Genomic DNA, 16,589 nt, shown 5'->3' with positions numbered 1-16,589 from the left:
TCCCTAATATACTTTAGTTGTCAAACAATTGCAGCATTTCGTAATTATATTACTTTAATTTCTGCTTCTTCTTCCATCAGCGACGGCTATCTCTTCTTAGTCCAATATCGTGAACGAATTTCGTTATAATGCGATTGATCGCTTGTTGCCATCTTTGTTGATTTTCAGATTTTCTAGTTGCTTTCTCCAGCCCAAATCCTGTTAGTTTGTGGATAGTGTCAGCCCATCTGGTTGGAAAGTTGCCCGACGCTTGGGGCAGCTGTTAAGCATGATAAACGGTGTTCAGGCCTAGCTGTCCATGACCCATATTATTTTACAAATGATTTTTTTGTTTCAACAGATATATATTTCGGTATTTCCACTACCCAGCTGAATGCAACGCGTAATCTATGTTTCGCAGTATCCGTTATTTTTAATAAATGCATTTAAATATATTACGCTGTCAACAACTTCGCAATTCCAGATTTCTGGTGGCAGAGATTTATCAATCTTCATCTTTATCAATAATCATGATGGCTTACGTTAACCCCCGATGTGATAATTACAAGAAATTGGATCAATGCGCACTTAAAATTGCACACACACAAATTTCATTGCACACTAGATTTTTGTGATAAATTATGTAATTTATGTAAAGAAAATCTGCATTGTATCTGAAGTAGGAATATTTCTGAATAACTAGTAATAAGCCAAATAAAACTATTAAAAGACATATAAGGTGCGTCATTAAAAAAACAAAAGTTTAGTTTATATATAAAAATTTGTAAGTCTAAGAAAAGAAGACTACGTCGCTGGATCCTACGTAAAAGAACCTTCTCCAGACCAGTTTTCATTTTTTCGAAAAAATTACGGATAAATTTTCCAAAATCACCACTTATCTCAAAAATCCAAAATACCTATGATATTTCTGTTTGCTCCACCTTTCATTTCACGAAAAAATGACCTTGGATCACGAAAATCGCAACAAGCTAGCGTTGTAAATAAGGGAGATGCGTCGCAAAACACCCCCATAGAAGTGAATTAAAAAAAATAAATTGAGAAAAAAACCACTTTATAAAAAAATTCGCAGTGTCGAGAGACTGTTTCACAGGATACCCAAAATTAAAAAAAAAACATTAGTTTGGTTGAAGAATAAACTGGTCTTTTTTGCAAATGTAATCCAAAATGTTAAATAAACATTTTGTATCAAAATTTAAAGATCCTTATTTTGGAGATTCTTATTTTTATTTAATTCTATTTCAAATTTAAGTCAAAATTTTGAAATTTTGTAGAATTTTAAATTTTAAAACAATATTTTTATTTAACACGTTCTATTAATGATGCAAATCAAAACCACATTCCTCTTGAACAAGTTTAACATTATTGTAAACAGATTCTCGGCATTACGAAACTTATTTTTAAAGCCAGCGACCGACGCCCTTTATACAGAGTGGCGTTTTTTCCTATCTTTTTCTCTATAAAATAAAAAAAACTTGAAGCTGCCAGAAACAGTTGATGTTGAAGAAGAGACGTTTGTGAATCATCAACTGAAAAATCCAGAGACGAAACTGCAATTTTCTATTTTTTGTATATTGAATCCTATTTGTATAGAATATATTGGAGATATCTTAGTGCTACTTATGAATTTAAAAAAATCGCATGCCTAATACGAATTTTGTGAAAAAGTTTATAATATGAATATAATCCTTACAGCTATCAGATCATGGCCCTACTACGGTAAAAATTTATGCGCAGCAGATGGCTATGATATTTTCGTAATTTTTCTGTTAAATTAGTTAATTTTTATAAGAACGCAACATCAAACTCTCGAATCCCAACATAATTGGCAACGCCGAGCTAAGTAATTATTATTGTCGCAGAACATTCCGTGCCCTGTGCCGTTGTTGCTTTCATTCTTGGTGTCAATATCTCAGTGCCGTACTCACAAACTTGTATAATTTGTGCTTTCAATACTTTGTTCTTTTACGAAATTTCATTAAATGTGGCAAATGTGAGGACCTTTTTACATGTGAATTTACCAAACAAAATTCTCTACATTTTTAGGTTTCACTTAAATAGCTATGTTAGGGTAATATGTTTTAGTATACAAGAATTACAATAAATATAAGAAAGCAAGTTGAATCTTTACTAGAACAATAAGAAATACCCATTGTCAACTACTGTCCAAAGCAGGTGCTCCTTGAATATTTTTTCACTTAGATGATTCTTGGCCACTATCTAGCAAATCAAAGTTATTTCAATGGATTCTAAACCTACGAGTTTATGAAAACTAATGCTTTGCGTTGATTTACAAAAAAAAGATAGATTACACAAAAAATACATGTAGAAATTGTATTCTAGCTTGAACAACAAAAACGCCAAATTAATTACAGAATTATACTGAGGCCGACGTGAGTGCTGCAATTCTGCAGTGCTTTTCTAGTCCTGAAAATTTAATAGGATTTCGACATATTTTGAGAAAATACTGCCGTAAAAAGCCGCATCCAAACATCGACGATCTCTCAGCGGCCATGTTGTTTGTTGAAAGCAGCAAGGTCTTATTTTAAATTTAAATCTCGAGCAGGAGCACGTTGATGGACCTTCTCAAAAAAATTGTACATAGTTGCTTCATGAGTTTTTCTACTGTCAGTGTAGGCCGGGCCTCTATATGTCTAGTAACTACATGATTTAATCATACAAAAATGGAAAACAATACTCGCAACCATCGGTAGCCAATGTCAAATACGTGTGGTCACGCTACTTAAATCCAAACCATTAAATGAGTACACAGAGTCTCGATTTAAACAAAAAGAAAAAAGAAAACCGCTTCAAAATCAATAAAACTAAATAAATACCCGAAGTTATGTTAATACCCGCGCGACAAACGTATGGAAATTAACGAAAACAAAAGGAGATAATCGAAAACAGGTTTTGGCCGAATGGAGTGAGAGGCTATCGGGCGACGTCGTCGGCCCCACGAAGCGCCGCCCGCCCTATCTAATCGCTGTACAACGTTAAAAAAAAAACGTCGGAGAATGTCGCGAAGGCATGTCTTCGCGATAAACATTTTCGTCTTCCACGAATTCTTGTCCCGAGAACAGAAATGTTAAATGGCCACCGAAGCGGGTCCTGTCAACCTCGGAACGATCATCGATAATAACAATAACGACGCTTCTTCTACATTAGGTGCAAATTAGGCATGCGCGACCTATCGCGAATCGAATTTCAGATCCGAATTTAGTGGGTTAAATACTTAGCTTTGTCTAGGCAAAATCTGCATTGCCGGCCTACTAATTCGGATTTTTTTCTATGTCGTACTTGTTTGTTATATTATTTGGTTCATTGTTGATTTGATTAGTTGATTGTTTTATATTATTTCTCAATTTTTCTGGTCACATTTTTGAGCGAAAATCGTTGTTGCTACTTTGCGAAATCATTTCAATCGTTTACCCTGTTGATGATATCCGTTGACTATTTTTGAGAGTAATAAGTTAGTGTTAATTAATACACATTTTTTAAAGTGGTAGATTCTTGTGTCGCATACAACGCGTATTACATAATCCGATTTTGTTTTATAAATAAGTAATCACTGAGTGAGTTATTATATAAATAAAATACATAAATGGTTATTTTATATTGTCATTTGTATGACACGATAACCGTATGTTTGTGCGTATTATTTAGAAAAAATCAGTATTCTTTATTTAGCGATTTAGTTACGACAAAAATTGAAAAAGAAAATTTAAAACCATTCCTTTTTCAAGAAATAAAAAATAGTTGTTAAAACTACATATTTAGATAAATTTGTGGGTATGTTAGGTTTCTTTAATAATAAAAAATGTAATAAATAATGTATTCTGACTTGAACATTTTTTTTGAAAACATTAGAAAACAATTTTTCAAATAAACTTCCCAAGGCTACTATTTACAAAACTTCCGGATTCCTCCCGCGTCTGTTGATGTTGAAATGAACTTGCTAACATTTCGCATGAGTTGCAGAAGAAGCCTTACAGAATTCGCGAAATGTTGGTTCGACTGAACAACCACCGACGAAAGAGGAATCCAGAAGTTTTGTAAATAGTTTATTAGAAAACACTTAAATATTTAACGTTTCTACATAAATCAATTTTTAAACACTTTTTTCGATCATTAAATAATAATTGTCCCATTTATATAAATGACCAAGCGAAAGACCAAAATCGCCAATACAAGCCGTCGTTCATACGCAGCATCCACAGAGGTAGTTTCACCGAAGCGTTTTAAAGCGTCCAGCATGTAGGATATGTATTGCAACATTTAATGAACATTTTAATAATAATTTGAACATGCCGAGTTGCTTTACTTATTTATTATTGTTACTATGATGAAGAATAGATGCCAATGCCGTTTTTAAAAATATATTGTTTTAAAATCAATCGCAAACGCTACAGCCACTTTAATCGCCGAAATAAATACTACACTAATTTAATCGATCTTCAATAATAAAGAAGTTAACAATAATACCGACTTAAATTTGCAGACTAAATATTTGCAGTTGAAGTTGTTAAATAAACGGCTGTTTTAAATGGCTTAGAAATACAAAAAACTCTTACCTTAAGACATCTTGTATTCTGCTTGTTGGTGTTGTTTTTGGAGCATTTTTTAAGACTAACGCCAACAGTTGCATAAGGGCAGTACTGAGTGGATCGGATGGAAGAGAATCTTCAAAATCCCCCAAATCCTAAAATATATCCAATATTACTCCCAATTCCGCTTGCCACCAGATTGGTGCAATAGATAAAAAGATCGAACTCGAACTGTCACAATGCCGTCAGGAAAAATTTTAAGCAGTAACAAACATTATGTATGCGGCAATGAGTGAGTGAGAATGAGTTCATGAGCTAATGAGACCTTCCGCTTATTAAGGTAAAATAAAATATCTATCAAGAATTTCAAAGTCCACACATAATTTCAAAGGCAGAGGACTAATCACCTTTATAAAAAAAATCAGAACGATTATTCTATAGCTACTATGTCGCCATGACATACTATTTGACACGTCTCATGTCCAATTCTCGTCCTACGTACTACTGTGGATAGTATTTGCAGAGATAGAAGAGAAAAGCAAAAAATATATAGACTCCCACAACCTAAAAAAATGTGCGAATATTCCAATGACGACACAAATACATTAAGTTAATAAATAAATAATAATGAATTCCCTGAACTGTGTATCCTTCAAGATGGAGAATATTTTCAACCACTTATGTAGTTTCTATGTTCTACTTTTTTTCGAAACGGTTGTCATTAATTTATTAACAGACAATTTTGTTAAAAATCATTAATAGTGGGTAGTTTTTTTAAAAATAAGAATCGTTTATTACTTATCTTGTTAGGATGTTATGTAATTTGATTAAAACTGTAAACGTGAAAAGAACAGTCTTCAATATATTTTGTTTTAGACAGATATTTTGTTTTTTCCAAAAAAAGTTCTCAATTTAAAATTTAAAATATTATTTATTCATAGCCACTGATTTCCTTAAAAAATAATGATATTTGCATTTATTTATGAGCAGATTTGATCTCTTTTTTTTTTTTTAGTCCGTCGCACGGTTTTCACTTAAAAATAAAAACTAATATCTCTGCATGCTACCATATCAACGATATTGTTATAATCAAGCGAAAACCGTACATCAGATTGAAAAACGGTTGATACGATTGTATGCGTACGCCCGCCACTAGTGTATTTAAAGAAAGTACACTAAATAATGCCTCTTGATCACACATATCATGTGTGACAAATTTCATTAAAATATCTGAAGGGATATTGCAGATATTAAAACATATATTTTATTTTTGAAAATTTTACTACCCTGTATCTCAAAAGTTAAGACGTTTAGGACATATGTTCATATGAAGTTTTATTTTTAAAATTTAAAAAACACCTTGTATATTATAGCTCTCTTGGGGTATTTTGGACATCGAAATTACTTTTTAGAAAATTTGCAAGAAGTATATCATAAGAATAACCCCTTCAGCTAAGATGTTAGTTACGACTTGCCAAGCTACTATTACGACATTAGATTTAAGGTAACTCATACAGTGTGTTTACAAAACTATGCTATGTGAGTAAAAAACTTTAGAATATCGTTGAAGACTTGCTAAACTTCTCTTCTCTCTACTTTTTATAAAACTTCTGGATTCCTCCTGAGTCGAAGTTACTAACGTTTAGCCAATCATCCTGTTGGCTTCTTCAGAGCTTGACTGAAACTGGATGATTGGCGAAATTAACAAGTTCGACTCAGGAAAAACCGATGCAGGAGGAATTCAGAAGTTTTGTAAAAAGTGTTACAGTAGCCTGTGGAAATTTCTTTGAAAAATTCTGTTCTCCCAAAACCCAAAACCTTCTCGCTATAGCTTGGACTAATAATCCTGAAGGTTCGGCAGTGATAAATTGTTTGGTAAATATTATCTTATCTTGAATTGTCAAAATATATCACTACAGCTTACTACTAAAGCAGTTATATTTGCTTAAATTTAATTATTCTGGATTGCAGCTTTTTACTGCAAAACAGTTCAAACTGGGTAGATAGTAGTTAGAGTGTTATAATATTTTTATATTAAGAAAGAATCGCATTTTTATTGCCATAATAAAATACAGGTGATTCCCTTTAAAAATCGCGTATAACTTATGTGACCTCCTGTATGCGATACCCTTAACTGCATGTTATATTTGCCAAACTGTAAAAAAAAATGTTTATCTCCAAAATACCCCAACAGATAACATATTACATAGGTTTCAAAATTTTTCACAGTAACCAAAAATATCGAATAGATGTGGCAACGTTGCAACGTCCCAATTTTAAAAAAATGGACATTATAGTCTGCTATGACCAATTCTCAAGTTTTAGATGCCTATTTTCCATTCTCCATTTACTTCAAATAGGCTATCGAGTTTAGGGAATCCTGTAGAAGCGTAATGTAAGTAGAGAAGCCTGAATAATTTTCAGCTGCTAGGGGACTATCAGGACAAAAGTTTCCTTACGGAAATCACCAATAACTTTTTGAATTTTTTGAAATACTGATGTTTCCTTTTCCTTCTTCTTACTCTTTTTTTTTTCATAGTTTTTCTGCATTATGTTGTTTAATCCCAATGTACTCAATATCTTTTTAAAAACAATAAACAAAAATTAAAAACTGTACTAAAAACAGTCTTCCAATTTACATTAATATTTTATGCGCCGTGAATTTATTTTCTCCTACTAAACAAATCGTCAAACCCGGTAGCATTTTTTCAATACGAACTCGAACTAACGGACCGAGGCAAATATTTCAGAAAACGCTTAGAATAAAATTGGGAAATTGTTCACTTTCGTTCTCCGTAATAAGTGAAACTTAATCGTCCGTAAAAAAATACAAAGAGAAAACTGAAAGTCCTGCAGACAACACAAAACCGGTCCATTTGTCAATTTTGAAAAATCGTTTTTACCCTTTTCTCCGGTTTTTTACGCATCGATTCGGTAGGGTCTTTAGGACTTTTATTTTATGCATGGGATGCGTTTTCGTTTATATAGATTTAACGTATTCTGGTTGTTCATTTTATTGTAACCGTAACGTAGGGACACTACAAATAGACCAACAACAAAGAACATTATTTTCACAGCTTAGTCGGAACGCTGAAATAAAGAACTATTGAATTGAGACAGTAAAAAAAGAATGTTTTGTTGCATCCTTCGAAAATAGATCCACATCACCAAAGGTTCCTATAATATGACAGATAAAAATGAGATCACATTTTATAAATGTAGGTCTAGATATTCTGTCTTACCGTATTACAGTGTTAAAATTTAAAGAAAAAGTAGACAAATTTCTAGAATCAAAGGCCCGAGGGTTGTAGACCCAATAGTTTTGAAGGAAAAAGTGTACTGTAGTGCTTTATCTACCAACAATTTTATTTAACATCCTTATCTAATTTACAGAAAATTTGATTTATTCTATTTTTTTAACAAAAGAGTCAAGAGTCAAAAGAGTCATAATTCATAATTTCTATATATACAAAAAACAGTTAAGTTTTTCTTCAGAAAAATTTAGTCCACGGACCCTATAAATATGATTACAAATGTTTTTCTTAAAGCTAGGACACCCTGCAGGTCGGTAAGAAAGTAAAAACATTAAACGGTAATTCTTCAATCTGCTATTGGAAGAATATTTTTGTGTGCCGCTCAATTTGTCGTGATAAAATTTTGATTGGCTGTAACATTTTTGTTTTTGAAGACATCAAGATAAATGAAAAAATAAAAATGTACGGTTAGGTGCAAGTTTTTTCTAATTGACATGTAAATCAAAAGACTAACAATTTCCTGAGATATCGGCCTATTTGATATATTTTTAAATCAACACCACTATATCTCTTATCAGCATTCCAATTAGAATTATATAACAGACTTCATATATTAGTCCATTTGTTTTAAAGATATTGGCAAAAACAGGAGAAAAATAGATGATTTTTGGTTAGAAATTAGATAAGATCTATTTTCACATTTGCAACAATAAAAATATATGCGACCACCATTTTGTTTAACACATTTTACGTAAGTTTAATTCTAACAACTTTGACATTTAATAAAAGTTCTGATTGATTGCCACATAATTTCTTTGTTGAAGTTCCATAACATTGTCACAATATCTTCAAAAACAAAAAAGTTGCAGCCAATCAAAATGATGCCAAGATAAACTAACCCTCTAATATGCCCAGATATTCATTTAAAAATGTTATTAATGGCTTGTAAATATAATGATTGAATCTAGTAGCAAAATCGCAAATTTTTAAAGTTCGAAATCAGAGATGTTACCTTTTTTGAAGGATCATGCCTCTTGTTTTGTTTTACATAATCGCGTAACCTACCCTAGACTATAAATTTTGAAAATGTTGTTATTCAATTAAAATGTTTTCGTCTTTGTGAGGTTGCTGGTTCTTCAAAAAAAGTTGATATTTACATTTTTTTCTTTCACACTTTTTTTTCTATTGGAATATTGAACTTAATTTAAATTTTTGAATGCTACATAAAGATGACAAACATCGCATAATTTACCTGCAACCTTGAGTTCAGAAGGTCTATAACAGGAGTTAGCTTATTGGCTAAAATTACATATTCGCAATTCTTGGCACCTTCCAAACCCTTGCAAGCTATCTGCCACAGACTGCAGCAAATAATAAGAGTCCTGAAAAGCATTACCAAATAAACATTGAAATTGTCCAAGTTATATATCACTAAGTTTACTTGACTGAAATGGAGCTATTTCCTTCCTGGCCTAATGCTAGCAGCTTGCCCAAAACTCCAAAACCACCAACACTTTGGAACATCAACAAATCATTTCCGTTCCCTTTAGCTAATAGCCGAGATAGTTCATTAAGGATTTTATCGAGTTGACTTAAACTAGCCGGTGATAATCCTAAGACAACAGACATTCAAAACAATCTAGACTGGAAAATAAAAACACAAAAGATACCTTGATTAGCTTGATTGGTCAAGGTGCCAATGGTGTTAATGTTTCGATTGAGACTCCTTTTGTTTGTACCATCTGTTACAACTGGTTTGTAGGCCGTTTCATATTCTGCACCTAATATTAATAAAAAGTAATTTTTACTAGAGACATGTTTACAGGCTGCAGTTATTAAGCATGGAGATTTTAAGATTTTATTATTAAGGAAATGATGCATCAATTTGTATTGTTATGAAGCATGAATGATGAAAGAAATAAAAACAGGAACCTGAAGAAAAAACGTGTAAAATATATTTGGTCAGTCATAAAAAAAAATTATTTCAATTATTGCGAAGAAAGGATATATGAAAGTTTTAAAAAGTTAGACAAAGAAGCAAATATTAAGGCATTTAAGTAAAGTGGGGTGCAATAGTCATAACAAACATCAAAAATTTCGTTAATAAAAAGTAAATTTTATGCCCGTATATATTTTACCCTTGACTGCCATTCTCTGTCTGATCTTCTTGCATCTTTTTCTGTATGTTTTCCCACGCTCCTTTACAGCTATTTCTTTTGGATCTTCTTTACCCACAGGTGCATCGATAATTTGTTTTAAATTATACTGTTCCAATTCATTCGATGTTAAACCATTTGAATCTGGGTTTGCTTGCTTGACAGCTTCTTGATGCATTCTGCCTCTGAGATGGCTCATTAGATAGACTTCAGATTTTATCTAAAAATTAATATAGAAGTTTAAAATATTAAGAAACTTTCTTGTTTAGATTTTAATTATTGAAAGCGACTATAAGAAACACTGTTAACTTTAAGTCGGAACCATACGAAAAATATCTATATGTATACATATGCACCAAACATATATACAAATTTTTATGGTGAAATATTTGAGTCAAGTTACATTAACTTGACTGTCAGTGATCATTACTGAAGGTTTTATATTCACCAGATGTTTTTATTTTATGTTAAATATTGGGATTAATCAAATTATTTTATTTCTAATATGTTTTTAATTGCAGTACTAAATGTTTTTCCATATGATTCAAACTCAAGAACAATTATACAGCATACGAGGTGTGTTCAAAGAGTAAGGTGACTTTTGTAATTGGACGGGCTACGTACATTTGATCTTCGATATTTTCTATTGTTATGTTGGTACACATGTCCCTAACATATGTTCACTGTTTTGGCCAGTTTGCAAGTTTACTTTTTTTGCGAGACACCTGCAATGGTGACAACGGCACATGGTAAATCTACTTTGAAAAAAAAGATTTGTAAGTGGTACAAGATGTTCCAAGATGGCCGAGAAGACGTCGATGACGAACCTGGCTCTGAACGCCCCGGCACGTCAATAACTGATGAAAGCGTTAAAAAAGTGAAACAAATGGTGTTGAAAAATCACGGAATCTCGAACAGCGGCTGAAGACATCGGCATCTCTATTGGCTGGGGCCATGCAATTTTTCCCGAAGTTTTTGACATCAAACGTGTAACATCAAAATTTGTACCGAAACTGCTTAATTCTTGAAAAAAAGGACCGTCAAATGATGATCCTGATATGCTAAAAAAGGACATAACTGGTATATATAATATGGGTATATGGTATGACGTCGAAATCAAAGTCCAGTCGTACCAATAGAACAATCGCCAAGACCGAAAAAAGCACGTCAAGTTCCATCAAATGTCAAGACTGTGCTTACTATTTTCATTGATAATCGTGGCCTAGCACCTCAAGAGTTTTTACCATAAGGACATAGGTCAATAAATTGAAGTTATGCGCCGTTTGCGAAAATCAATCGAAGAAGACGTCCAAAATTGTGGGAAAACAATTCATGGATTTTGTATCACGATAATACATCTGTTCATTCATTGTTGCTTGTATCTTTTTGGCCAAAAACAAAACCACAATGATGCCTCAGCCACCATATTCACCGAATATGGCCCGCCCCCCGCGAGTTTTTGTTGTTCCCACTCAAGAAACCCATGAAAAAAAGGAGGTTTGGAACGATTGAGGAGACAAAGAAAAAATCGCTGGAAGAACTCAAGGCTATACCAAAAAGTACTTACCAGAAGTTTCATGTTTGGTTGGCACAAATGTATTACATCTTAATACTTTAAGATAAAATTTAAAAGTCACCTTACTTTTTGAACACACCTCTTAAAGTGCCAAATTTTCAAGCAAGAGCTTCAGTGTCAATGTCAATCTCACTTTATGTCAAACCCAAGCTATAACAAGGTGTAAACACTGTATTTAAAAAAATATATATCCTGAATACAGCTTTTGTGTTAATATGCCAAGCTTTGCTTATTCAACTAAATACATCAACAACAATTTCTTAATGCTACAAATGAAATTTCATCTAAAAGAGAAAGGACGGCATGATAGTCAATATACCATCTTGTCATTATGTCGCTTTACCAATTTTAAAACCTAAAATATAAAAAATATAATAAGGTAGTGGGTACATTGAAAACTAAGCAAAAAGGCAGTATCAGGGTATCAAAGTAACTGGAATGTTTCCCACGAACAGTAATGGGAATAACTATAGGTGATTATTAGTTAGTAGGCAAAATACTTACGAGCACATTGCACACTGTACACAATTTTTGCGTCGTATACGGTACCATATTTGGGGCCTGATTGTCATCATGATGACAACGATGAATAGATAACTCCAAAGCTCTTTGTCTGATATGTTCCATATTTTCTTCATGTCTACGCTTGGAGTCCTCTTGTTTTTGCTCTATGCGTTTTTGAAGCTCCTGGGTGGAAGCTAATTGTTTTTCATGCAGTGCCGACAACCTTTCCTAAAATTATACAATATTTTGTTTAGGATTCACACTTTCGCAGTATAAAGGACTTCATGGCATTTCACAATAGCATTTAAGCAAAACAGAAAAATTTTCAAGGGTAATTCTGTGAACAATTTGGTATCATGTTCATGATACCCCCAGAAATAATTGCAATAGACGTCATATATATATATATATATATATATATATATATATATATATATATATATATATATATATATATATATATATATATATATATATATATATATATATATATATATATATATATATATATATATATATATATATATATATACAGTGTGTCCAAGATAAGGATGCACAGCATGGGGATCTCGGAAACTATAAGAGATACAGTGTCGGTTAAATTAGACAAAAGTTGCGCATTTTGATACCGAACAAGATCCCGTTTTACAAATTTGAAAATTCCAAGCCGTTCCGGAAATATCCGAGAAAAACCGAAATATTGCGATTTCGTTTTTATTATTTTTTAAAGCTATTTGAAAAGATATGAAAAAACGGAAAACACTTTTCCATTGGCACTTTTTAATCTCTCCAAACTGACGTTAACAAATTTTCATTACAGCGTTTCGATTCCATGGAACCACCATCAACTTTGATTTTTCTTATGGGACGGAAAAAAAGTACACACAGTATTAGGTTGTGCTTTTCATTGCGAATTCAACGATGTACGATACAATATGGTTACTTATGTTTTTATCCAGAAAAATGGATTTTTACATATACATTTCAGCATTTAAATGGAGTAGGCCATGACAAAATGACATCCAGTCAATTTCAATGACACATTAATGTTATTTGTCTTTGTTATCAGTCGATCATAAGTTTATTCCTTTAGTTATTGTTTTTGTATTTTTATTGTTGTTGTCTTTTTCTAATTTATTTTGTTCTACAATGGAGGGAGGTAATTTTACAAACGAAGAAAAATGTGATATGCTGTCTTGCTACATCTGATGCCAAAGAAATTGTGTGGAAGCCGAGCGTATGTATTCTAACAAATACCCAGAGCGGAGACAACCTGACAAGAGTATTTTTCGGCGTTTGTTATTTAATCTGAAAGAATATGGATCATTTAAGAAGCCTGCATTATCCCGACAAAAACCTTCCAATGAAGAAAACCAATACATTGTTCTACAATCTGTTATCGAAAATCCACAAACTTCTACCAGAGAAATTGAAGACCAGAATGGGGTAGCTAAATCTACAGCTCAGTTTATTTTAAGGAAAAATGAATTTAAGCCTTACAAATTCAGAATATGTCAAGGATTAAAACCGGGTGACGACGAACGACGTAGACATTTTTGTGAGTGGTATACCAGGATGTGTGATGAGAGTTTTAATTTTCCATATAAAGTGATTTGGTCTGATGAAAGTATGGTGACCAATAACGGTATTTATAACAGGCGCAATACACACTATTGGTCGCAACAAAATCCACGTGTTAATAGACTATCCAGACATCAAGTTCGCTTTGGGGTTAATATTTGGTGTGGGATTTTTGGTAGCAAGATTATAGGCCCTATTTTCTATAATAATTCCTTAACTTCCGAGCGGTACCTTGACATCTTGAGGCACGATTTAGAAGATGCCTTAGATGATTTACCGCTAGGCGCTGTGCAAGGCTGCTGCATAACTCCAGAGAAGTTCGCCAATATTTAACTGAACGGTTTGATGGAAAATACATTGGGACTTACAGTGAAACACCTTGGCCTCCAAGGTCCCCGGACTTAACTCCCTTGGACTTTTTCTTATGGGGCTACATAAAAAATGAGGTATTCAAAGAATGTTTTGACAACGAGGAACAATTACGTCAATCAGTACGAGCAGCGTTTAATAAAATTACTCCTGAAATGTTAAGTCGTGTTTTGGAGTCTACCGTGAGACGGGCGTACTTATGCCTAGAAAATGGAGGTCATTTATTCGAACATTTGTTATAGAATTTGTTTTTCATTAACTTGTTGGATTTAGTTGTTATGTTAAATGAACAGTTAGAGTTAGTAAATAAATAAACACATTAACTCGAACTTGTCAACCATTTTCTTTTGCCTTTCATCGTTCGGATCTCATGGCCTACTACAATAAAATACTAGAAATGTATTAAAAAGCCATTTTTCTGGATAAAAACATAAGTAACCGTATTGTATCGTACATCGTTGAATTCGCAATGAAAAGCACAACCTAATACTGTGTGTACTTTTTTTCCATCCCATAAGAAAAATCAAAGTTGATGGTGGTTCCATGGAATCGAAACGCTGTAATGAAAATTTGTTAACGTCAATTTGGAGAGATTAAAAAGTGCCAATGGAAAAGTGTTTTCCGTTTTTTCATATCTTTTCAAATAGCTTTAAAAAATAATAAAAACGAAAGCGCAATATTTCGGTTTTTCTCGGATATTTCCGGAACGGCTTGGAATTTTCAAATTTGTAAAACGGGATCTTGTTCGGTATCAAAATGCGCAACTTTTGTCTAATTTAACCGACACTGTATCTCTTATAGTTTCCGAGATCCCCATGCTGTGCATGCTTATCTTGGACACACTGTATATATATATATATATATATATATATATATATATATATATATATATATATATATATATATATATATATATATATATATATATATATATATATATATATATATATATATATATATTATAGGATGATTCTTAGGGTTTGGTCCACAGTGAACAAAACTCACAAATAATTTTAAAACACTGTAATTGTCATTGACGTTTCGACCGGCAACCCAGGTCTTTCTCAAAAACTGCAAAACAAAGGACAAAAAAAGCGTCTAACACAGAATATCTTAAACAGTAGACATATACGAATTTAAAAATTACAAATATTACAAAAACAAATGACATATATTAGTCATACTCACAAATTTATTATTTTTTTTAAATGTCTATTATTAGCGCTGTTTGTGAAAAAGTACCACAACATACATCATTGCCAAAAACAATAACGTTCTTGCTTTGGCGTACGAATCACAAATAGAAGTGGAAAATAAACATTCATTGTATCTGATGTCTTTTTTTTTTCCCTCTTAGTTTTTATTTATTTATTTTTTTAGAGTGTACGTTTGTGTTAAGTTTAGGATCTACTGATACGCAGTGAAGCATCTGAGCATTAAAAAAAAAAAAAACGGTTGTGCCATGGGTGCTTCTATTTCGAGTGTAATTGCGCAACTTGTTCTCGAAGACCTAGAAAAAACAGTTATTGACAAAATGACTATTAAATTACCCTGTTTCTATCGATATGTCGACGACTGTTTTCTAGCAATACCTAAGGAAAAGGGCGGCGACCTCATTCTGAATAGTTTTAACTCATATCACACAAAGATAAAATTTATCATAGAATATGAAAAAGATGACAAAATTAACTTCTTAGACATGACACTAATACGCAAGGAAAACAAAATCAGAACGATGTGGTACACAAAAGATACATGGTCTGGACGATACCTTAATTTTCACTCCCAACACCCAATATCACAAAAAAAGACTGTTATTATCGGGTTGGCTGACAGAACTATAAATCTATCTGATCCAGAGTACAGAAAAGAAGCTTTATATAAGGCTAAGTACACACTAAAACTAAACAATTACCCAAGTGCCTTAATTAACTCTATTTTTAAAAGAAGGATACATAAATTCTACAACAAGATTTCTGTTAAGGAAAACACACAACCATCAAAACGAGAATATTGTTCGTTGCCATACGTACCAAATTTATCGGAAAAAATCTTGAATGTGTTTAAGGGAAGCTCTGTAAAAAATAAAACAGCCATCGGCAGCCATATAACGGAGAAAACACATACCTTTAACTTCGATGACACAAAAATACTTGCTACCGAACCAAACACACAAAAAAGGGAAATAATTGAGATGATACATATTCAAAGGAATAAAAACGCCATAAACGCGAAAACCGACATAAAACACCTGAGTGAAATCTATTTCGAATTGTTAAAGTAGACCATTTTAATGCTCACATGCTTCACTGCGTATCAGTAGATCTTAAACTTAACACAAACGTACACTCTAAAAAAATAAATAAATAAAAACTAAGAGGGAAAAAAAAAAGACATCAGAATGTTTATTTTCCACTTCTATTTGTACGATTCGTACGCCAAAGCAAGAACGTTATTGTTTTTGGCAATGATGTATGTTGTGGTACTTTTTCACAAACAGGGCTAATAATAGACATTTAAAAAAAATAATAAATTTGTGAGTATGACTAATATATGTCATTTGTTTTTGTAATATTTGTAATTTTTAAATTCGTCTATGTCTACT

The 16,589-nt window shown here is 32.4% G+C and overlaps 1 protein-coding gene across 1 annotated transcript in view; it reads right to left on the bottom strand.

The window, feature by feature from the left end:
- The window catches only part of LOC132695644 (S phase cyclin A-associated protein in the endoplasmic reticulum), an 88,365-nt gene that overhangs the window by 65,114 nt on the left and 6,662 nt on the right, over positions 1 to 16,589 (bottom strand). Inside the window, exons 13-18 of the mRNA XM_060660027.1 lie at positions 12,035 to 12,262; positions 9,937 to 10,174; positions 9,469 to 9,579; positions 9,240 to 9,411; positions 9,051 to 9,180; positions 4,572 to 4,699 (exon numbers count right to left, since the gene is read on the bottom strand). Coding sequence (XP_060516010.1) covers positions 4,572 to 4,699; positions 9,051 to 9,180; positions 9,240 to 9,411; positions 9,469 to 9,579; positions 9,937 to 10,174; positions 12,035 to 12,262 — 1,007 coding nt within the window. The remainder of the gene's footprint in view (positions 1 to 4,571; positions 4,700 to 9,050; positions 9,181 to 9,239; positions 9,412 to 9,468; positions 9,580 to 9,936; positions 10,175 to 12,034; positions 12,263 to 16,589) is intronic.

The sequence above is a fragment of the Cylas formicarius genome, unplaced genomic scaffold (genome assembly GCF_029955315.1).
Source record: "Cylas formicarius isolate icCylForm1 unplaced genomic scaffold, icCylForm1.1 PGA_scaffold_10__41_contigs__length_53128322, whole genome shotgun sequence".
Taxonomy (NCBI): Eukaryota; Metazoa; Arthropoda; class Insecta; order Coleoptera; family Brentidae; genus Cylas; species Cylas formicarius.
Note: the sequence above shows the minus strand (reverse complement) of the source record. Positions and strands in the feature narration are given on the sequence as shown.